We start from the raw sequence: 18,944 nt of genomic DNA, 5'->3' as shown, positions 1-18,944 counted from the left end.
CCACTCATCACCATCAACAAGCCATATCGAGAGACTTATCAACGATCTATATCCCACGACCACAATCTATAACCTAATGAACCACGCCTAAAGCATAATATATTAGAAACTTGTGACTCATGAATCAAACCAAACGATGAACATTCATTCAATAAAGTTCGATTATATATCAAATCAACTCCAATGTAAAAAAAATATTTAACCCAACACAATTAAATGCTCGTTCCAAGTTGAGTCAAACCCACCTTTCGGCGTACGAGATTCACAAGTCAACCTAAACACCTTTTCAAACAAGAAAACAATGAACATTCAAAACATTTAAGAACTTTCCATTTTTGTTCCCTTCGCCATAAAACCTTCGCTTATTATGTATATTAATAGAAACTCATTTTGTTTATAATGCCAACAAGTCCATCAGTGTTCATAATATCCCAAAAGAACACTTCCAAACCGGACACATATTACACAGATAAAACTGCATGCTTTTGTTGGAATTAACAAAAAAAGTACTCAAAATGCCAGAAAGCTTCTGCTCTGAAAAAGTTGTGAAGGCAAGCAAAGGCTTAGATATCTTCAGGGCCATTGATTTCCTGGATATCAAATTTACCATTACAGCATTCAGATCAGTTCATCCACAGCACAGAAATATGATATTTGTATAAGAGATTTCAACTCTTCTTTCTTTTACCTTGTTCTCGATTACGGCATTATCTGGTACTGCCAGTTTTGCCCCAGGCTTAGCCGAGATACTCACTTTCCCCTGTAAAATAGGGCAACTGATAGTTAGAACGGGTGGTTTAGCATGATATATGAAAGTAAGAAGTTCTATGTTATGGTGCAACCTGAAAACTGAAATTCTAAAAACCCAGAGAAGAAAAAATTTGAAAATGCGTTGGAACTCAGTCAGTTTAGTTGATTTGAAGTATATTGGTCGGTTAGTTTGATTTCTGAAGTATAAAATTGAAAGTATTAGCTCGGTTTGATTTGAATAAAATTTGTTTGTTTTCACCCATTTGGTTCATGTGAGTTGTCAAATTCGATTGGAAAATTCGATTGGAGAGGGGAACGAAACATTATTGATAAGGGTGTGGAAACCTCGGATGGGAGAACTCAAAGAAGACAATATCTACTAATGGCGTGCTAGAACTGTTACACATGGTATCAGAGCCAAACACCGTGTCCCAGCGAGGACGCTAACCCTCGAAGGGGAGTGGATTGTGAGATGTCACATCGATTGGAGAGGGGAATGAAGCATTCTTTATAAGGGTATGGAAACCTCTCCTTGGCAGATGTGTTTTAAAACCATGAGGGGAAGCCCGAAAGGGAAAACCCAAAGACAATATCCGTTGGCGGTGGACTTGGGCTGTTACAAATGGTATCAAAGCCAGACATCGGATGGTGTGCCAGCGAGGATCCTAAGCCTCAAAGGGGGTGGACATTAGGCAGTGTCCAAACGAGGACACTGGCCCCAAAGGGGGTGGATTATGAGATGTCACATCGGTTGGAGAGAGGAACGAAACATTCTCTTATACTCCCTGGTAGACGCATTTTAAAACCTTAATGGGAAGCCCAAAAAGGACAATATCGGCTAGCGGTGGGGTAGGGTCGTTACAGCAACACACTTGACAGAGTCATTATGTTATAATGTAACTACTAATTGGATAATAAAATCTAGAAGGAAACCAGAAGCAGTTTCATACCTTGAGAACGACACCAGCCCCGAACGAAACATCACCAACCACTTTAAGGCTATCAAGATCAATGATGCTGGGGATTGACTTGAATCGGCTCAGGAAGTTACCAACCTGTGAAAGTAAAAAAAAAAAAAAAAAGTACAGTAACTAACATTTTCAAAAAACTACCAAGCATTTAAGAGACCAAGCCAAGAGAAAAAAAAATCCTGCCTTCTTGAATTCGGGCCCCAATTCAATAGAAGGGTTGGAAGGATCTTTTCTAGCCTTGTTGCGCAGGACAAAGCCATCAACTAGAGTATAGAGATCAGACTGCAGAAAAAACATACCAACGTATGAGTTTGTTAAGAAACATCAAACCACTACACTAGTAGAGCCTGTAATGATGGATGAAAGAACTAACTTGGACAAGAAGCAGATCTGAAGTTGCCTTGACAGGAAGGAAACGTGATCGTGGTACGTTAATACCAATGGCATGATCAAAGAACTATTTGGCAGAAAAAAGATCATTTATATAAGAACATGAGTACCTATTTATATAAGAACATAGCACAGAAAATCAAGAACAAAGTGTACCCTGATTGCTGCACCAGCTGCTGTTTCGAGCTGAAGAACTTTAACCCCATCAACTTCCTGGTATGTTAACAATATATTACTACTGGCAATTCAAAAACAACAGTACTTGCCTACAAATGGGAGCTTCTAATTTTGTTATTGGGTTTATAAAACGTGTCTATTAGGGAGAGATTTTCACACCCTTATAAGGAGTGTTTCGTTCCCCTCTCCAACCGATATGGGATCTCACAATCCATCCCCCTTGGGGGCCCAGCATCCTCATTGGCACACTACCCGATGTCTAGCTCTGATATCATTTGTAACAATTCAAGCCCACCGCTAGTTGGTATTGTCCTCTTTGGGCTTTCCCCTCAAGGTTTTTAAAATGCGTCTACTAGAGAGAGGTTTCCACACCCTTATAGGGAATGCTTCGTTCGTTGCCTCTCCAAGATCTCCAGGTGATCTCACTAATTTTTTAAAACACTACAAATATATCAGGACCGGAGTGTGTCCGTACTGTATATTTAAACATTAACCACATGCATTGGCCTGCCATTACTAGGAACAGAAACTACCTTAGGATTTGGAATAATCTCCATCTTGAGTGCATCAGCTTCCACAAGCCTTTTAATTGCTTTCAAGTTCACCCACCTTCAATCATTCATTCCCAACATCTTATTAGCAGGCCATTATCAGTAATTGTTAAATGTGCATCAAGACGAACATGACTTACAAATTATTAGTGTTGAAAATCTTGAACTTCTGAATGGACTTGAATTCATTGACCTGAACCAAACAAAGAATCATTTGTCAATTTACAAACTGATCAAGAAAATACCAATATACAACTGACCAAAAAATGATATCAATGGTTGTTTCTGGGATTTATTTGCATTAGCCCATATTTATTAGAACAATATTATCATATACATGAACAAGAAAAAGATGTACCATCAGACATAATCATCACTGATATACTTACATGTTGATCAGGGACCTGAGCAATTTCAAGTAGCTGCATAATGCGATGAAAATAACGTTACACGGTGAAACAGAACAAGGAGAATACAGAAACGCCCCAATCAACAAATTCTATTTTATATACCTGAACCTTCCCTTCATAAGAAATGAGGGTACCACCCTTCACATCAGCCAAGGTTTTCGGCGTCACCTACATAATCATTAACGATAAATGCTACAAGTGCCAAAAGAACTGTAGGAATAATAAATCAACAACAAACCAATAACTTATTTCATACCTCCATGCAGTACTCGTTCTTGTTCCGAATCAAATGATTTAAAATTTCTATAATATCCAGAGTCAAGGAGAATAGAAATCCAAGCAATTGGTTTTATGCGAGTAAGCAACAATTATGGTAAGAAGTAAACTAGAGGCTTAAAAGCAAAGGTCTCCGAAAAATTAAATATGGATACGTAAGTCCACGACAGCACCTAAGTTGTCAGAGTTTGCAACAAAGACATACTCCTTGCCCTGCACAAGCAAACATCGAAAGTAAAATATGAGAAAAAAACGTATACATGGGTTCATCTCAGTAAACATAGTCAGTGGGATTATATGCGTACCTGAGAAATCAGAGCATCAAGTTTGCCACTGTTTTTCAAGGATGGGAAAACATCACCATGTCCAGGAGGATACCTTCACATACACACAAGTCCACAAGCGTAACAATAAATTAAAACAAAGATATACCGACAGTATTTCACAACTCATTTAGGGAACTTAATAGTTTTTCTTTTTTATAACATTCACTTTGAAGTTAGAGAACGAGGCCGAAATGATCGTTAAATTCTTTGTCACAATAAAAAGTTACAAATAAGGACACATAAGAAATCTGCTGTATTTGTTGATCGATCAACATATAAAATCCACGTATAAATAAAAACATGAAGCACAAGAGACAAGTTGGTTGAAGTATCCCATGTACTAAACCGAGTATTTTTATCATACCATCCATCCTTGTCAGTACGTCCTTTGCTGGGGAGCGGAAGATAGTCATCAACAACCAAACGCGGGTATTGGCTCTGTTTATAATCAAATGATGGGTAAGATAAGTAATTTATTGCAAACAATAAAAAGAATACATGAAAAAAGATAACCAATCTTGTACACACCTGGTTAAAAGTGTGAATGTCCACATTTGAACCTTTGTATTTTTCAATGATCTGATAAAGAAGAGTTGGTAAATCACAAGATACTGAGGAAAACAAGGGAAAAATAGGCATAAAGATTTAAATACCTTTTGGGTATCATCATGGGTGTTAAACGAGTTCATCAGAAGCAAAGGAACGTTGCATCCATATTTGGAATTGAGATTCTGCAAAAAATCAACATTGACGGTTCTCAAAATCAAATTTAGAAACCAATATAATAAAGATGGAATGTAAATAAATTCATGAAAAAGAAAATAGGGTGAGGAATTAAACCTCTATTTGGATAACAATCAAGTCGAGAAATGTCAAACCATTCCGAACTTCAATGACTGATCTGCAGCACAGACGATAGGCAAAAAGCAGTTAATATGTTTACTTACCTAAAGAACTCATGGCGAAGATTTAGATTACTAACAAAGTAAGACATTAATTTCTTCAAAGAAACAAAGGAAAACATGAATAAGAATATTGCAACAATTGAATAAGCAAAGATTAACAAAGCCTCCAGACCTCATGGTTTGGTTTTAAGCCAAAATCAATGGAACTTAAATCGCTCTCTTCCCCCAGGTAGAGTGCAGTTTTGGTGGCAGATTTCAGGCCTATGAGTTGAACTACTTCTGAATAAAGTCCTTGTTAAGGTTGCGGTAGACCACGTTAAGAAAGTCCTAAAGGGCGCTTTAAAGCTCAAGCAGCCTTTCTCGTGGGGATGCAAATAATTTGTAACGGCCCAAGTCCACCACTAGCATATGTTGTCCTCTTTGGGTTTTCCCTTTTGAGCTTCCCCTCAAGGTTTTTAAAACACGTTGGCTAGGGAGAGGTTTCCACACCCTTATAAATAATGCTTCGTTCTCCTCCACAACCAATGTGGGATCTTATAATTCACTCCCCTTCGGGGCCCAGCGTTACTGACACTCGTTCCCTTCTCCAATTGATGTGGGACCCCCCAATCCACCCTCCTTCGAGGCCCAGCATCCTTATTGGCACACCGCCTCATGTCCACCCTCCTTCTGGGCTTATCCTCCTCGCTGACACATCGTCCAGTGTCTAGCTTTGATACCATTTGTAACGACCCAAGCCCACCACTTGCAGATATTGTCCTCTTTGCGCTTTCCCTTTCGGACTTCCCCTCAATGTCTTTAAAACGTTCCCACACCCTTATAAAGAATGCTTCATTCTTCCTCCCCAACCGACGTGGGATCTCACATAATTGATCCAATGCTCATTGAAACTGAAGGTTTAAGCCTTCAGCACGAACTTAATAACAAACAATCAAATGAAACATATTGATATTCAAATGCATGACAAAAACATCAGCACGTGCAGAAGATAATGACAGAAGAAAAAAAGAAAGAAAATGGGTTGACAATGACATACTTTGGACCCGTGCAGCCCATTGTTGTCCCCAAACCTCCATTAAGCTTCAAAACAACAAGCTTGTCCAAAAGTTTTTTGGTTTCAGCAGGGTCTGCAATTGCAAAGATCTACATAAGCTTTTGATAAGAACATATCACATGAATCCAAGATGAAAATAGAGCAAAATAGTGATCAACCCTGTAAAGAAATAGAAAGAAGGATAAAAACAAAGGGATAAAGGATCAAGTTCATAATTATGTAAGTCAAAAACCGTTAACGATTGATGATACCATTAGGTACTGGTGCCAAGGAATCATAAGGAACCACTACTTCATCGGTTGGAGTTTGGATCTTGCTCCATTCAACATGCTGTGCTTCCCCACTTCAACCAGAAATTCAGAAAATCAAGAAGAAATCAGTCTTCAGCTGTTTCAGTAGAAAATACCACGCCTAGAAGAAATCTAACAATCAATTTATTTTCAGAAAACTCTTTAGTTCCAGATTAAGAATCGGATTTCTTGATTCAAATAGGGAAATAATCAACCATTTTCTAATCAAAAAGTGATTCTCAAATCAAATCAGCCATGAATCTGAAAGCTTCTCTACAAGACAATTAGAACTTCAAAGGTTCAAGAAATGTTACATCCTCTCCCATTGCAATAAACAGCTATAGGATTAGAAATTACCTGAGATAGCGGGAGACAAGGTTGATAAAGCCAGATTTCTCATTCTCACTGTCAAAACAAAGAAACAATCAGATCCAATAACAAAACCCATATTCCACAAAAACCCCATTACAGCACAAAAGCATCAGAGACAGAACTCATAAGCCACAACCCATTTCTCAAACAGATCCCACAAATCGAAATTACAACAAAAAGAAAGGCCATGAATACACATGGTTTATGTCCACATTTCCATACCTTATCTGGCTAAGACCAGAGACAGCAGCTTTCAGCTTGGAGAGCTTCTCAGTATCAGCAGGGCTAAGAGTAGCAGCAGATGCCATGGGGTAACAAAATCAAGCTTCAAAGAAAACAGGAAATGCAGTGCGAGAGAGGAGAGATGAAGACGACAACCGAATTGAGAAAACAGGGGATTTATATGGAAAAACAGGAAGAATCCTCTTCTAGTAGCACGAAATGCGATGCAAAACGTGGTGCCAGATGGACGGTTAGAGAAATTGAGTAGTGAGCGGTGAGTGAAGGCCAAAGGGTAGGAAACGGACGTTTAAGTGAAATTGAAGACAAGTGTACGAAACTTATTTGGATTTGAGGCAGAATCAGGCGGTGGGGTCTGAGAGAGGAGTCGGGTAGCGCCCATTCTACGCCATCTATGCTCTCTTCCGTCTCTATTACGAATCTCTTCCCCATGTTCGGGAAGGAACTTTGTGCTTTTTCTACTATGGAATGTGTATTTTCGGACGTTTCTTTGAGGGAAAAAGAGTGGGAATCCATCATGGCTCTCTAGCTCGTTTCATTCATTTGGATGCATTTTTCGTCTAACAATGTCTAACTGCCTCCACTGAATTTTTTTAGGAGGTGGGACACTGCTAGGTGGGTAGTTTATTGGGGCAGATACCTCAAGAGTAACGGAGGTGTACGAAGGTAGGCTCAAGCTAAGATTCTACTTGTGAGCGTAATGGTATAAGCCTCCCTGATTGTGAGACCGATTGGTTGAATAGAGAAGAAAGTCGACCATAGGTCCAATACTCAAACTCGAACATAATCCAACCGAAGTAAAAACATGTTATCTTGATCAAATCTTTCACTCTATATATTATTTAACTAAAAAAAAAACTTAAAAACTTGAATGGATAGATTATGCTAATTTTTTTAATCTAATATCAATATTTTGACTGCATTACTTGTTCATAAAATTGATAGATTACGGTAAATTTAACGACATTTATTTTATAATATTTAATATATTTTTTTTCTTTTAAAAGGGTATATTTATTTGTGGAAAAGAAATGAAAGATAACGTAGAATAATGAAAGTGGACTAAGGGAAAAAGAGAGGAAAAGAAAAAGGTGGGGTTTAGATGCTTGAAGATGACGTTAATAAGAATTTATCCCATTCGTGAGCTGGATTAAATTCTCGTGTGATTGCGAGTTTTATCGAATCCTAGAGTGCCAAAATTTGAATAAAAAAGAAAGTCGTGATACCGAATAATTTAAAAAGTTTTAAAGAACCAAGACAAGAATAAACGTAGGATATTCATAAGTAATATTAGGTTGAAGTTCTTTACTCGATCCAATTTGATTCTTCAACTTCGAGAATAAATATATACTATAGATTACACAAGAAGAGGCACTGCATCTTTATGAAACGATAGCAAATACGAACCAACATGAGTATCAATTAGTTAAAATATGTATTTTCAATAAAAAGGTTAAATGTTTGAATCCATAACCTCACTTGTTTTAACTATTCATCAAAAGGTATAGATAGTAAATAGTTGATGTACACGAGTTAGTTCATTCTAAAGGCCAACATGAAAGAACAATACCAAAAAATAAGCTTACAATAAGCACGTATGACGACTCAGAGCACGTGTGTGTTAAAAGCACGTGCTCTTCTCGTCTTAACTTATGGTGTGGTTAAGCAGAGCCATAGACACTCCCCTAAGGTAGGCCTTCAAATGCTCATCACTTGCTAGGGTCCCCCTAGTGATCTTAAGCAAAATGTAGCTTCAACTTGAAGGAAATTTCATAGATAGAAGTTTACCTCTTTCTACATACACGGGAAGTCCTCAGGAGTTGCATGGTGTGGAATGTCAATCAAGGTCAGAGCCTGGATATGAACGGTGTGCCAACGAGAATGCTAGGCCCTCAAGGGAGATGGATTGTGAGATCTTCATTTGAACAGGGAAACAAAGCATTCCTTATAAGGGTGTGAAAACCTCTCCCTAGAAAACATGTTTTAAAATCGTGAAGCTGACAGCAATACGTAATGGACCAAAACGGACAATATCTGCTAGTAGTGGACTTGGGCTGTTACAGAAGCAAGGTGTTGTAACGCCCGCTCATCGTCAACGCGATTAACAGGAGTTACCGTCATCAACGACAACATACTCTAACACCCAATCATAATCTTAAAATATTTCTAAAAAAAAAACATCTAGTAAAACATTTAAAACCAGTGCTATTTAAACTTAAAACAACCGAAGTAAATTCTTGACAACGAAAACATAATTACATAAACAGACCCAGACATGGATTCCCAGTAGTCTCTAGTCCGCTGGTCTCGTCCTCGGTTGGCCTGCATCATCTAAATCTGGAAAGAAAAGTTATAATAATTTTGATGAGTAATTAGATTACTCAGTAAGTAGCTAGCTTATCATTCACGGGTTCATAACTAATCTTTCCAGGTGTTTTTAAGCTTTATTCATCACTGACTCCTAGTTCTCTTACTAGGGTCATCTGTTCGTTAATGAGGTATCTCAGCTACCTCCAGCTAGGTTACTGACTCTCCTTCGATATGCTTATCTAAAATTTTCGGACTCGTATGTAAGACTCGCTCTCGGTCAAATACGGCCCGTCTACTAATTGCTTTGGCGGCCTGTTTATCTCATATACCAACGGTCAGGAGTACTCATGCTCCCTGACTTAGCACACAGCGCGTTGGCCAGGAACTCCGCGGGAATTAGTAGACTATCATACTCATATAAATAAGTCATAGCTCAACAACCAATAAGCATATCTAGAGTCATAACCTTTCCATTAACATGCATAACATACTCACAATTACTGCATGCTTTCATACATGTATCATGTTCAACACATAGAACATTCTGACAATCATTTATATCATGCTTACATCACAGGCAAGCAGTTGATCATAACATACTAAGCTCTTAATCAGGTAAACAACATACTCACATGTTGTAAAACAAGTTAAGAACTAGTTCATAGATCGATATGCTACTTACTTGGTTTCGAACTCCTTTTCCCCCTTGAATGTACGTTTAATAGTATTTCAACACAATTCCTTCCTATTAGACCTATATTTTATCAATTTCAACATAAGTATAGACCAATTTTGATAGGACAGGTCAAAAGGAGTCGAACGGGACAAACCGGGAGCCAAAATACCTGCTCACGCACCCTCACGCGCCAACACAAGGTCGGGGTTCGTTTCTCACGTGCCTGATCCGCGCACAATCGCACTTCCACTCGCGGCCTCCCACGTGCCTCGTGTGTCCTTCACGCGCTCGTCTTCAACCTCTCCTCCCTGCAATTTTTCCCAATCTTTTCCTTTAATACCCGTTGTGTCCCGAAGCAAAAATTTCATCTCTACCGTTCGAATTTCGTTCTGATTTCTTCTACAACTTTATAGATCTTCTAACTACGGTTCTAACAAGCCTTATTTCATAACTTATTATGCAGTATGAATCAAGATATCGAGATTTAAAGGTTCGGTGATATGGGTTTTTCGTTACCTTCGAATCACCGTCCGATTCAGCTCGTGGCCATATCCCCTTCCTCAAATGATTCCTCAGCAACAACCCCTCTTCCTCTACCCTCGATTGATGTCCAATTTTAAGCAACCAAAACTCGAATTCTCAAAAATTTCCTCCTCTGTTTTCTGGATTTTTCGCTAATCACTCTTCTTCGTTTTTCTTCCTTTTTAAAACCTAATCAAGGCCCTAATACGCTTCCACATCCTCTAACAATCCACTCATCCATCCCACGCCTCCAGCCTACGCGTCCGCCGCCCCTCATCCCCCTTTACAGCAGCTGCTTCGTTTCGATATATATATATATATATTTTTTATAATAATAATAATAATAATAATAATAATTATCATCATCATCATCAAACACACAACAAATAAATACATATTATCATTATTTTAGGTTGTTACAGGTGTCCTCCCCGCTTGACATGCCTCGCACTCACATTGCAGGTACTCTTGCTCAAAGAAGCTAACCTCTTGGTAGTTGAAATCCTCATGAATTCAAAATAAGAGGCAAGGGTCGGAGTTCATACCAGTAAGACCTTATGCCACAACGACAATAAAAACCCACATGAGATAAAGGAGAAACTTGAAGAAGTTCAAAACACAGCAAACAACACTTGAAACAGTTCAAAACACCTTGTTTAATATGATCAAATAGTAATGGGGTCTCGGACCTTTACAGCTAACCACATAGCATCAGTGCTCAAAATTTGGGACATACCTCGAGCAAACATCTACAAGAAACTCTCCCAAGTCGAGAGAGATACGACTCATAGATGGGTGAACCCTTCTTTAGCACGACGCACAAGGCTTGTACGATCCACCGAGTCGACTGCTAAAGGAGCAAGGACAAATCCCAAACGCCTTTGGTGATTAGCTCACCTTTGAGAATGGTAGTTGTTTATGACTCGGCTTATATGAGCTAAAGTTTGCAAGCACAAAAAAAACGTTTTTTTAGTTCAACAACATGAGGATGAATAGAAGATTTAGACTCATTTGGCCTCCTAGTTTTGGGTGGAATATACTTTAACAAGTTGAGCTACGATGAGTTTGACAAACCCGACAAGATGTTATGATACCATAATCATAAGTTTCTCAAACTTCAACAAAAATTATGAGAGAAATTCAGTAGAGGCTAGCCAGATTGAGTATAAAGTTCAGTTTTCTCATTGATCTGTGTTTTGTGTGTATGTATATACATTTTCTTCACTACCTAAACAGACAAAAAATTGTGTTTCTTACAGTAAATCAGAATGATTTCTTCAAGAACTTAAAATGCATGGATGAATCAATACAATCTAACCTATCCTTGTAAAGATTCAACAATTTCAACATCTCAGTGACCTTGTCTTTCATGTCACCACCGCAACCAACCTGCAAAAGAACAATTATCTTCTGGAAAGCACCCAGTTGAGCAGCTTCCACCCTCGCCTCATCCTCACCCTTCTCTCCACTCTTACAAAGCTTCAATAGTATTGACAGACAATACTCAGAGGCAACCTCTGATACTCTTAGGATCTTCTTGACTAACAATGGAATTGTTAATGCATTTTGGTATAGCTTCTCTCTTCCTTGTTTAAAATCACAGATTCCATCCAATACTCCCAACGCTTTCTCACACAGGCTTTTCTCTGCATCTACAAGGAAATCTAGCAGCTGAGAGACCAAGCCCAGTTCCATGAATTTCAATGTCATTTTCTCGCTGATTTCTGATGGTAAAATAATGTAGAAAATGGCTGTAAGGGATGATTTTGTAGCTGAAGGGCAAAGAGGCTCCCTTATGATGCTTACTAAAGCTTCGGATACTCCTTCAATGGCAGCCAATGAATCGACGTATCTTTGATCAACCAGAAGCAGTTCTTTCAGAACAAAAACTGCGTTCTGTTTTGGTGAAAGATTTTTCCCCATTAAGAAGGAAACCATGCATTTCAAGGAATCCGCAGATCCGAGCTTGGATAACCCTTCAATGGAGATTGGGAATACACATACCAAAACCAACAAAATCTCCTCCAACAAACCCACATGTTTCTCAATCGAAACACCAGCAAAATGCTCAAACGAAGCTGCTAGAACAATCCCAGTTCCTCCATTCACAACGCACCTCCGATTCCTCTCGCTCTCTCTCGCCCAATTCCTGATCTTACCCACCAATTCACTGCATCTCTTCGAATCGCCCCTTTGAGTCGCGACGGCGATTCTCGAACAAACGTCATTAACTTCATACGGCGTGACTGGAATCCGCGGTGTTGGAATCCGCTCAATTCCGTAAGAATGATTCGCAACGCACCAATCTTGGATCATCCTCCTCAAGGTATGATTAGGGATTAGGTCAAAACTCATCAAATCCTGTTTCGTCACAGGACAAGAAAAATTCCCACCCTCAATCCACTTCTCGATGCTCTCTCTATCATAAGTAATCCCGGTGGACAAAATCACAGGATCCTTCATCAAATCAAGCGAAATCGGACATAGAAAATGCGAAGGAATCACAATTTCAGAACCCGAATCAACGCCCGGAAGATGCTCTTTCTTCAACTTGGGGAGAAACCCAAGTTTGCTTCTCCTCCATGACAAGAACATTGTAGCTTCTGCAATTGAAATCAAACCAGAACGCAGAAAACAATAAATACCGTCTACTTCTTCTTCTTTCCTGTCGATTCAGCTGGTCTATGAATCAATGGAGAGATGGATTATATATCAAAAGAAGGAGAGATAAAGGGAGAAAACTTGAAACGCGGGTCCAAATTCAACGCCCAGGAATTCGAAATTCGTAAAAAATTGAAGAAAAGAAGAAAAAGAGTAGCCCCTAATATGGGATTGAGCTGCTTTTCAGCTTTGACTGCTATTTTGTTGCGTTGCGTGTTAATTGATGAAAGAGACGGGAGGCAGATAAGGGCTTTCATAAAATTAGGGCTCTTCCTTTTCTATTAAGAAAGCCGAAAATCTTGACAAAATAAATAATATACCCCAAATTATGAGAAAACTTTTTAAATAAATTAATAAATTTTTTAATAAATTAACCTTTTTTTTGTTTTTAAATTAGAGCTGGTATAATATAATTAATAATTAATGTTGCAATTAAATATAATATATTATAAAACATAATTTTGACGGTTGTTTCATATTTTTATATTTTTGGTAAAAAATCAGATATTCGAATATTCGGGGATATAAATTAGGCATGTATCTATTTCTTTCTTTATTAGCTATTATTGATTTAATTTTTAAAAAAAATTTAATTTTTTTTGTTGGATTTTAAAAATTCTTAATTACAAACGTTTTGTTTAAAAAAAATCTTTATTAGCTATTATAGCTCGTAATTTAAAAACACAATTTCTTATCAATTAAATGATCTCGAGTAATCAGTTCTACTAATTACTTAATTAATTGAGTTATATTCAAATTTGAAAATGAGCTCTCGAATGAAAAATATTGCTGGTTAACGAACTTTTATATATATTAGAAATTAGATTATCTCCAAAAATATGAACCGTTGTATCGAAATTAAAAAAAAAATCCGAGGGTAGCTAAAAATCAGAAGTATATAATAAATAAAAGACTAATCAATAATAATTATATAAAGGAATATTGAATTTTGTAGAAATTAAAATTAGAAATTGATTAGTTGAAATGGAATTATTAGGAGAGGGAGAGGGTGGGTTAGCTAAGCTTAGCTGGATATTTATTGTATGCGTCCCATGTATTTTGACCGTTGACCGTTGAATATTCAAATTGGCGATGTAGCCAGGTCTATATTAGGAGGCCAACCAAATTAAATAAAATTATAATTATAATTTTGTAAATATTTTTGTTTGACCGGGTTACTCGGTTTTAGGTCGACCACCGACTTGTTGACAGTGTACCTTGTGGATCAGGTGCGGGCAGGTGTTGCTTACGATTAAGATGCTTTGTTTGTGGACCGTTGGATTATTGATGTGTGCTATTTTGATCGTTTGGTATGGCTAGTGGGTTGTCATTAAATTTATTTAAAATATTTTCTTTTTTGAAAAAGAATTGGACGGTGATCATCCTTTTTCTCTCTCTCTTCTTGCCCAACTCATATTTAATTTATTTTAATAATTTAATTAAAAAAACTCTTATATTTTATATTTTAGTAGAAGGTTCCATGATTTAAATAACTTAAATACGTTAAATTTAATTATTTCTAAATTTATTTTAAAAAATTTAATACATCATAACCAATTTTAAAATATTAAACCAAGGTTAAGAAGCTAAATTGTCTCTTCCATCAAAATCATTTTAAAATAAATAGATTAAAGTATATGATAAAAGTGAAGTTTTAACCTTAATTTCATTTTTTTTTTTCAAAGAGGTTGAAATAAGTATATAAAATTAAGCAAGGTAAATTTGATAAAGAATTATTTCCTATTTTAAATACAAATTTTAAATGTAAGGAAGATAGAATGAGTTGTCCAATATTAATTAAATAAAGGCTCGTTTGAGTTGTTGTACTTTATTTATTATATATATATATATATATATAAATTAATTATTTAAAAGAAAATTAATTTGTTTGGTAATTAGTTGTACCCGTCCCTTTTCGCTTTTCTAGCCTAACTCTATTTTTCTTTTTCTTCTTTTCTTTTTTGTTTTTTCTGGAAATATCAATTTCTCATCTCAACTTGGTATAAGGTATAATAATTTGCACCATAAAATTTTAATATATATATATATATATATATATATATATATATATATATTAGTGAGATTCCACGTTAATCAAAGAGACAAAACATTACTTTATGAAAACATCTGCTAATCATGGACTTAAGCACAACATCCGCTAATCAAGACTTGAGTAGTTACACACAAACATAGAGTGAGAGTGTGCCAACAAGAACATAGAAATATTTTAAGAAATATTTTAAGAGTAATATCCAATTTTAAGTTAAAAGAGTTTAAAATAAAAAAAAAGTATATAATTAATTAATATTAAAAAAAACAATTATATTTTGCATTTATTAATATTATAATATGAATTATTTTATTTTATATTTAGTCATTCTAAAATAATTTTTATATTTGTTTGCGTTGCTAACTTTTGGATCCCTTTTTTATGTTTGTTCCTTAATTTTATTAATGTTTAATGTATGTAATGAGTGGTTCTGGATTGATTAAAGTTTTGCATGTGATTTTGGACTAATTTAAATGTTTTTTAATAAATGATGTGAGGTCCTTTTAGGAGTTCAACCCACGAGATTGAAAACGTTTAGATTAAGCATTCTATGGTTGACCATGCAATTTACAAAATTATCCCTCATGTTGATGACACCACGAACTAGAGATATGCATGGACATACAACGTGCAACTTGTTGAACAGTTTCTTTTTGTCGGTAAATCGTTTATGCTTATCCCCTTTTGTTTAAATATTTGTTAGAAAATTTTAAGGAAGCTCGAAAATATTATGTCGAGCTAGTCGTGTTGAATCCTTAGAGATAACATAGCTATGAATACTCGTGTAAGTATGTCACCACAACACAAGTTAAACGTTAGAAGTCCACTTAATACTCGATACATCTTCTGACTTATCAAAATACTTGGATGATTGTAAGCCTGGCCTCTTATATGCTTTCATATTATAGAGGGACATCAATCAAATCAAGTTTTAACACAATTTGTCGACAAACAATATCGTCATATTAGAGTATAGACAAGCAACTGCAACAGTTAGACATGCGAGGTAAGTATGATCGTGATTGACGACGACATCATGCAAATGTGTGCAAAAGAGAACGAGTTATCTAACAAAGTAGAGGCAAACACAGAGAGAATTCTTTGATGCAAATACGGATACCTGTTTCTAAGAACGAGTAAGGAGCTGTTGAAGGGAACCGACCATTCCACGACGTCGTCCCTGAAGTTTAGGCAAGTTAAAAATGTATGTCTTCATGCATGCCATGTTTGTAACTTGTGGTGATAAAACAAGTAAAAAAGACTCACCTTTTCGTTATTAAATAAATCTTCAGATATTGCTTCCATTTCCTTGCGCTTTCTTTCTTCTTTCAAGGATTCTGCAATTTCCTCCCTTCCATCACCGTTATCCCTAGAAACCCATAAAACAATGGCAGGTGATTTTCTTTTAACGTAATCAGATTCAGAGGTCGAGGTGCGGGCTTGAAATGTTTAAAGATATCATATTAATTCAACGTGAGATACCCAACTTTCAATAAATAAACATGAAAGAATATGTAATGGCATGCAAAGAAACGTCTCTACCATGCGCCAAACACATCCCAAATGACTCCAAGACATGAGAGAAACACTTACTTGTAAGGATACTTATCAAATGGAACAAGATTATAAAAGCTATTCCCAGAGTGAGTTTCTGTCTGCAAAAAAGTTGTAAGGATGTGCGTATTAACCTCCATAACATTTTTCTCTATGTGCCACTAATACAAGAAACAAACACTGTTTTTAATGCTACTTAAATGCATATTCGAACAGTTGAATGCAAATATGATCACGACCATCATTTGGTTCATCGTTTAAGATTAGAAAACGCATACAATGGTCGATCGATGGGAATTGGTAATGATCTTATGACATAATAAGAAGATATAACTAAGATATCATCAATATCAAACAGTAATGTGCACACCAGTTAAAACGAAATGGTGCAGATTATAACATTCAGAGGCTAATAGTAATACCTTCCTGAAGCGTTTGAAGTTCGTAATTCCACTGTCTTCTGCAGTAACTATTGATGAGGGTTTCATCACGTGTTGCACGATTAAATTTTGAGTGAAAATAATGTCTATATTGCTGTTGTCAGATTCATCAACCTTGTCGTTTCTCATTTTGACTCCACTGTAACTATTTCTGAATGTTTTATGGCCCCCAGCTGATCCAGAATCAGCATGGTCGATGGACACCTCTGGTTTGCTTAAATGTTCATCTGGTATGCCTAAATGTTCATCTGAACCTTGGACATTAGAAGCAACTGGTTTATCGGTTTCTGCTTCGAGATCGGATTCTGCTACCACGGTTTCATCAGTGGAGCATGTAGAGGAACCTGGTTCTGCAAAGAAACTTTATATTCAGTCAGATGAATGTAGTTAAGATGAAGAAATATAAACAGTTTTTAACAATGAGTCAATATACTACAAATGAAACTAGTAATGAGTAAGACTACTTACCACAGGGTGATATCAAATTGTCTCTGTCCAGCTTTCCACTCAAAACAGATGATATCAAAACCAACTCAGTTATTTTATAATAAGAATCAACCTTATAGGATGAACCCAACTTTTCTGCTAATCCTCCAGGAATAATGAATACTACCCGTTCATTTTCTCCATTACCAAAGTCCTACAACAGTTAGCATACAAATTAATTACCCAAAAAACACCAGCAGGTTCATAGAACTGAAATAAATAAAAGAAATGAAATAAAGATGTCGAGTTGTTGTATTTAGTCCAATCAAAGATCATAAGGCGCCATTTGAGACATATTTTAAAACACAGCTCACATCTTAAGCCTTATTGGTTGGATAGTAATTAATGTTCGATTAGCATTGATATTAACTATATAGATGGTTTTTGTAATAAATCATTATGGCCCCATGTGATGTAAGTTATACTTCATCAGTATTAAGCATGTATTATTCATAACACTCAATCCTAGAATCCATACGCTTATTAGTAATGCAGTTCATGTTGTTCATAAGACCATATTGCAGTCAGAAATATTGTGAATTAGAATCTTTTTACATGAAGTTAGTCAAACAGTAGTTTTTACCCACGCCTTCACAAAGCAATTAGGAAAGAATGGATATAGTCTATGTGGAAAGAGATAAAACCTCGTACTTGGCTATCTGAAGAGAAGTCCTCAATAGACAAAACATTTGCACCACCAACTTGTTGCAACAGCATCTTCAACCGATCCCCATATTTGTACTTCCAAAAGATAGGAAATTGAATATCAAAATTATTGAATGTCTAAGCAATCCACCAGAAGAGTTATTTCTGAACAGAAAACTAAAGAATATAAACACCACTCGTATCCGAGAAAATTTTGTCATAAGGTCAAATGGAATGAGATTTTAACTTTTTCCTTCTTTCCTTTATTTATTTCAAACTCCTACATGTTGGGTTAACTAAGTTTATCACAGAATAAAAAGACCATAAGGCTAATTCTTTTCAATAATTCATTCATCAAAGGGTTGCCTACTCAAGCCAGCAACTCTCAAGAATGTGACAATGAAAAAACAGAGCCTTACCATATGTGCCGACCCTAATAAAAAAGTGTATCCACTCAAACAGTTTTTACGAGTGTTTGGATCCACAACTTTGACATGCATCCCTTCCACAGTCATTGTTGGATAATAGCTGGTTCAAAGAACAAATACAAAAGGTTGGAGTGAAATGCAGGAGTTCAAAAAAAAAATAATAATAATACTATTACTCAAGAATATGTTCCCAACCAAACTTAAAAAAGGCAGCACTTACGAATCAAAGCATGGAATCTCGTTACAGGAGGTTCTTCCTGCAAATAACTAAAGTGTAACAATCAGTAAGAATGCAGAATCTCGCTTGTCTCATGTTTTTGCTAATTGCATTGTTATGGAAATAGAAAGAATCAGATATATGATCTCCTTTTTTGTGGACTTTTTTTTAATGCTCTTGAATATTTTCATTTTTCAATGAAAACTCAGTTTCTTACAAAAAAAAAAAAAAAAAAAAAAAAAA

At 36.2% G+C, this 18,944-nt stretch overlaps 3 protein-coding genes across 3 annotated transcripts in view; all 3 read right to left on the bottom strand.

Moving 5' to 3' along the window:
- Positions 1 to 302: 302 nt before the first annotated feature.
- LOC111452676 (UTP--glucose-1-phosphate uridylyltransferase) lies at positions 303 to 7,016 on the bottom strand. Its single transcript, XM_023093498.1, has 21 exons — positions 6,695 to 7,016; positions 6,458 to 6,505; positions 6,062 to 6,153; positions 5,793 to 5,883; positions 4,692 to 4,752; positions 4,505 to 4,582; positions 4,380 to 4,430; positions 4,216 to 4,289; positions 3,831 to 3,903; positions 3,681 to 3,738; positions 3,506 to 3,552; positions 3,352 to 3,417; positions 3,229 to 3,261; positions 2,980 to 3,032; positions 2,822 to 2,897; positions 2,268 to 2,324; positions 2,095 to 2,178; positions 1,905 to 2,003; positions 1,701 to 1,805; positions 689 to 760; positions 303 to 590 (listed from the first exon to the last, which is right to left on the bottom strand). The coding sequence occupies exons 1-21, from the start codon at positions 6,778 to 6,780 to the stop codon at positions 564 to 566; spliced, it is 1,431 nt and encodes a 476-aa protein (XP_022949266.1). The 5' UTR covers positions 6,781 to 7,016; the 3' UTR covers positions 303 to 563.
- A 4,355-nt stretch (positions 7,017 to 11,371) lies between these two features.
- Positions 11,372 to 13,005, bottom strand: LOC111452870 (U-box domain-containing protein 21-like). Its single transcript, XM_023093788.1, has one exon. The coding sequence runs from the start codon at positions 12,813 to 12,815 to the stop codon at positions 11,484 to 11,486; it is 1,332 nt and encodes a 443-aa protein (XP_022949556.1). The 5' UTR covers positions 12,816 to 13,005; the 3' UTR covers positions 11,372 to 11,483.
- Positions 13,006 to 15,676: 2,671 nt separating this feature from the next.
- LOC111452863 (nijmegen breakage syndrome 1 protein) overlaps positions 15,677 to 18,944 on the bottom strand; it is an 8,626-nt gene continuing 5,358 nt past the window's right edge. Inside the window, exons 9-13 of the mRNA XM_023093780.1 lie at positions 17,394 to 17,565; positions 16,908 to 17,275; positions 16,525 to 16,586; positions 16,198 to 16,300; positions 15,677 to 16,111 (exon numbers count right to left, since the gene is read on the bottom strand). Of these exons, the coding sequence (XP_022949548.1) occupies positions 16,058 to 16,111; positions 16,198 to 16,300; positions 16,525 to 16,586; positions 16,908 to 17,275; positions 17,394 to 17,565 (759 nt within the window). The 3' untranslated portion in view covers positions 15,677 to 16,057. The remainder of the gene's footprint in view (positions 16,112 to 16,197; positions 16,301 to 16,524; positions 16,587 to 16,907; positions 17,276 to 17,393; positions 17,566 to 18,944) is intronic.

Source organism: Cucurbita moschata, unplaced genomic scaffold (assembly GCF_002738365.1).
Source record: "Cucurbita moschata cultivar Rifu unplaced genomic scaffold, Cmos_1.0 Cmo_Scf00014, whole genome shotgun sequence".
Lineage (NCBI taxonomy): Eukaryota > Viridiplantae > Streptophyta > Magnoliopsida > Cucurbitales > Cucurbitaceae > Cucurbita > Cucurbita moschata.
Note: the sequence above shows the minus strand (reverse complement) of the source record. Positions and strands in the feature narration are given on the sequence as shown.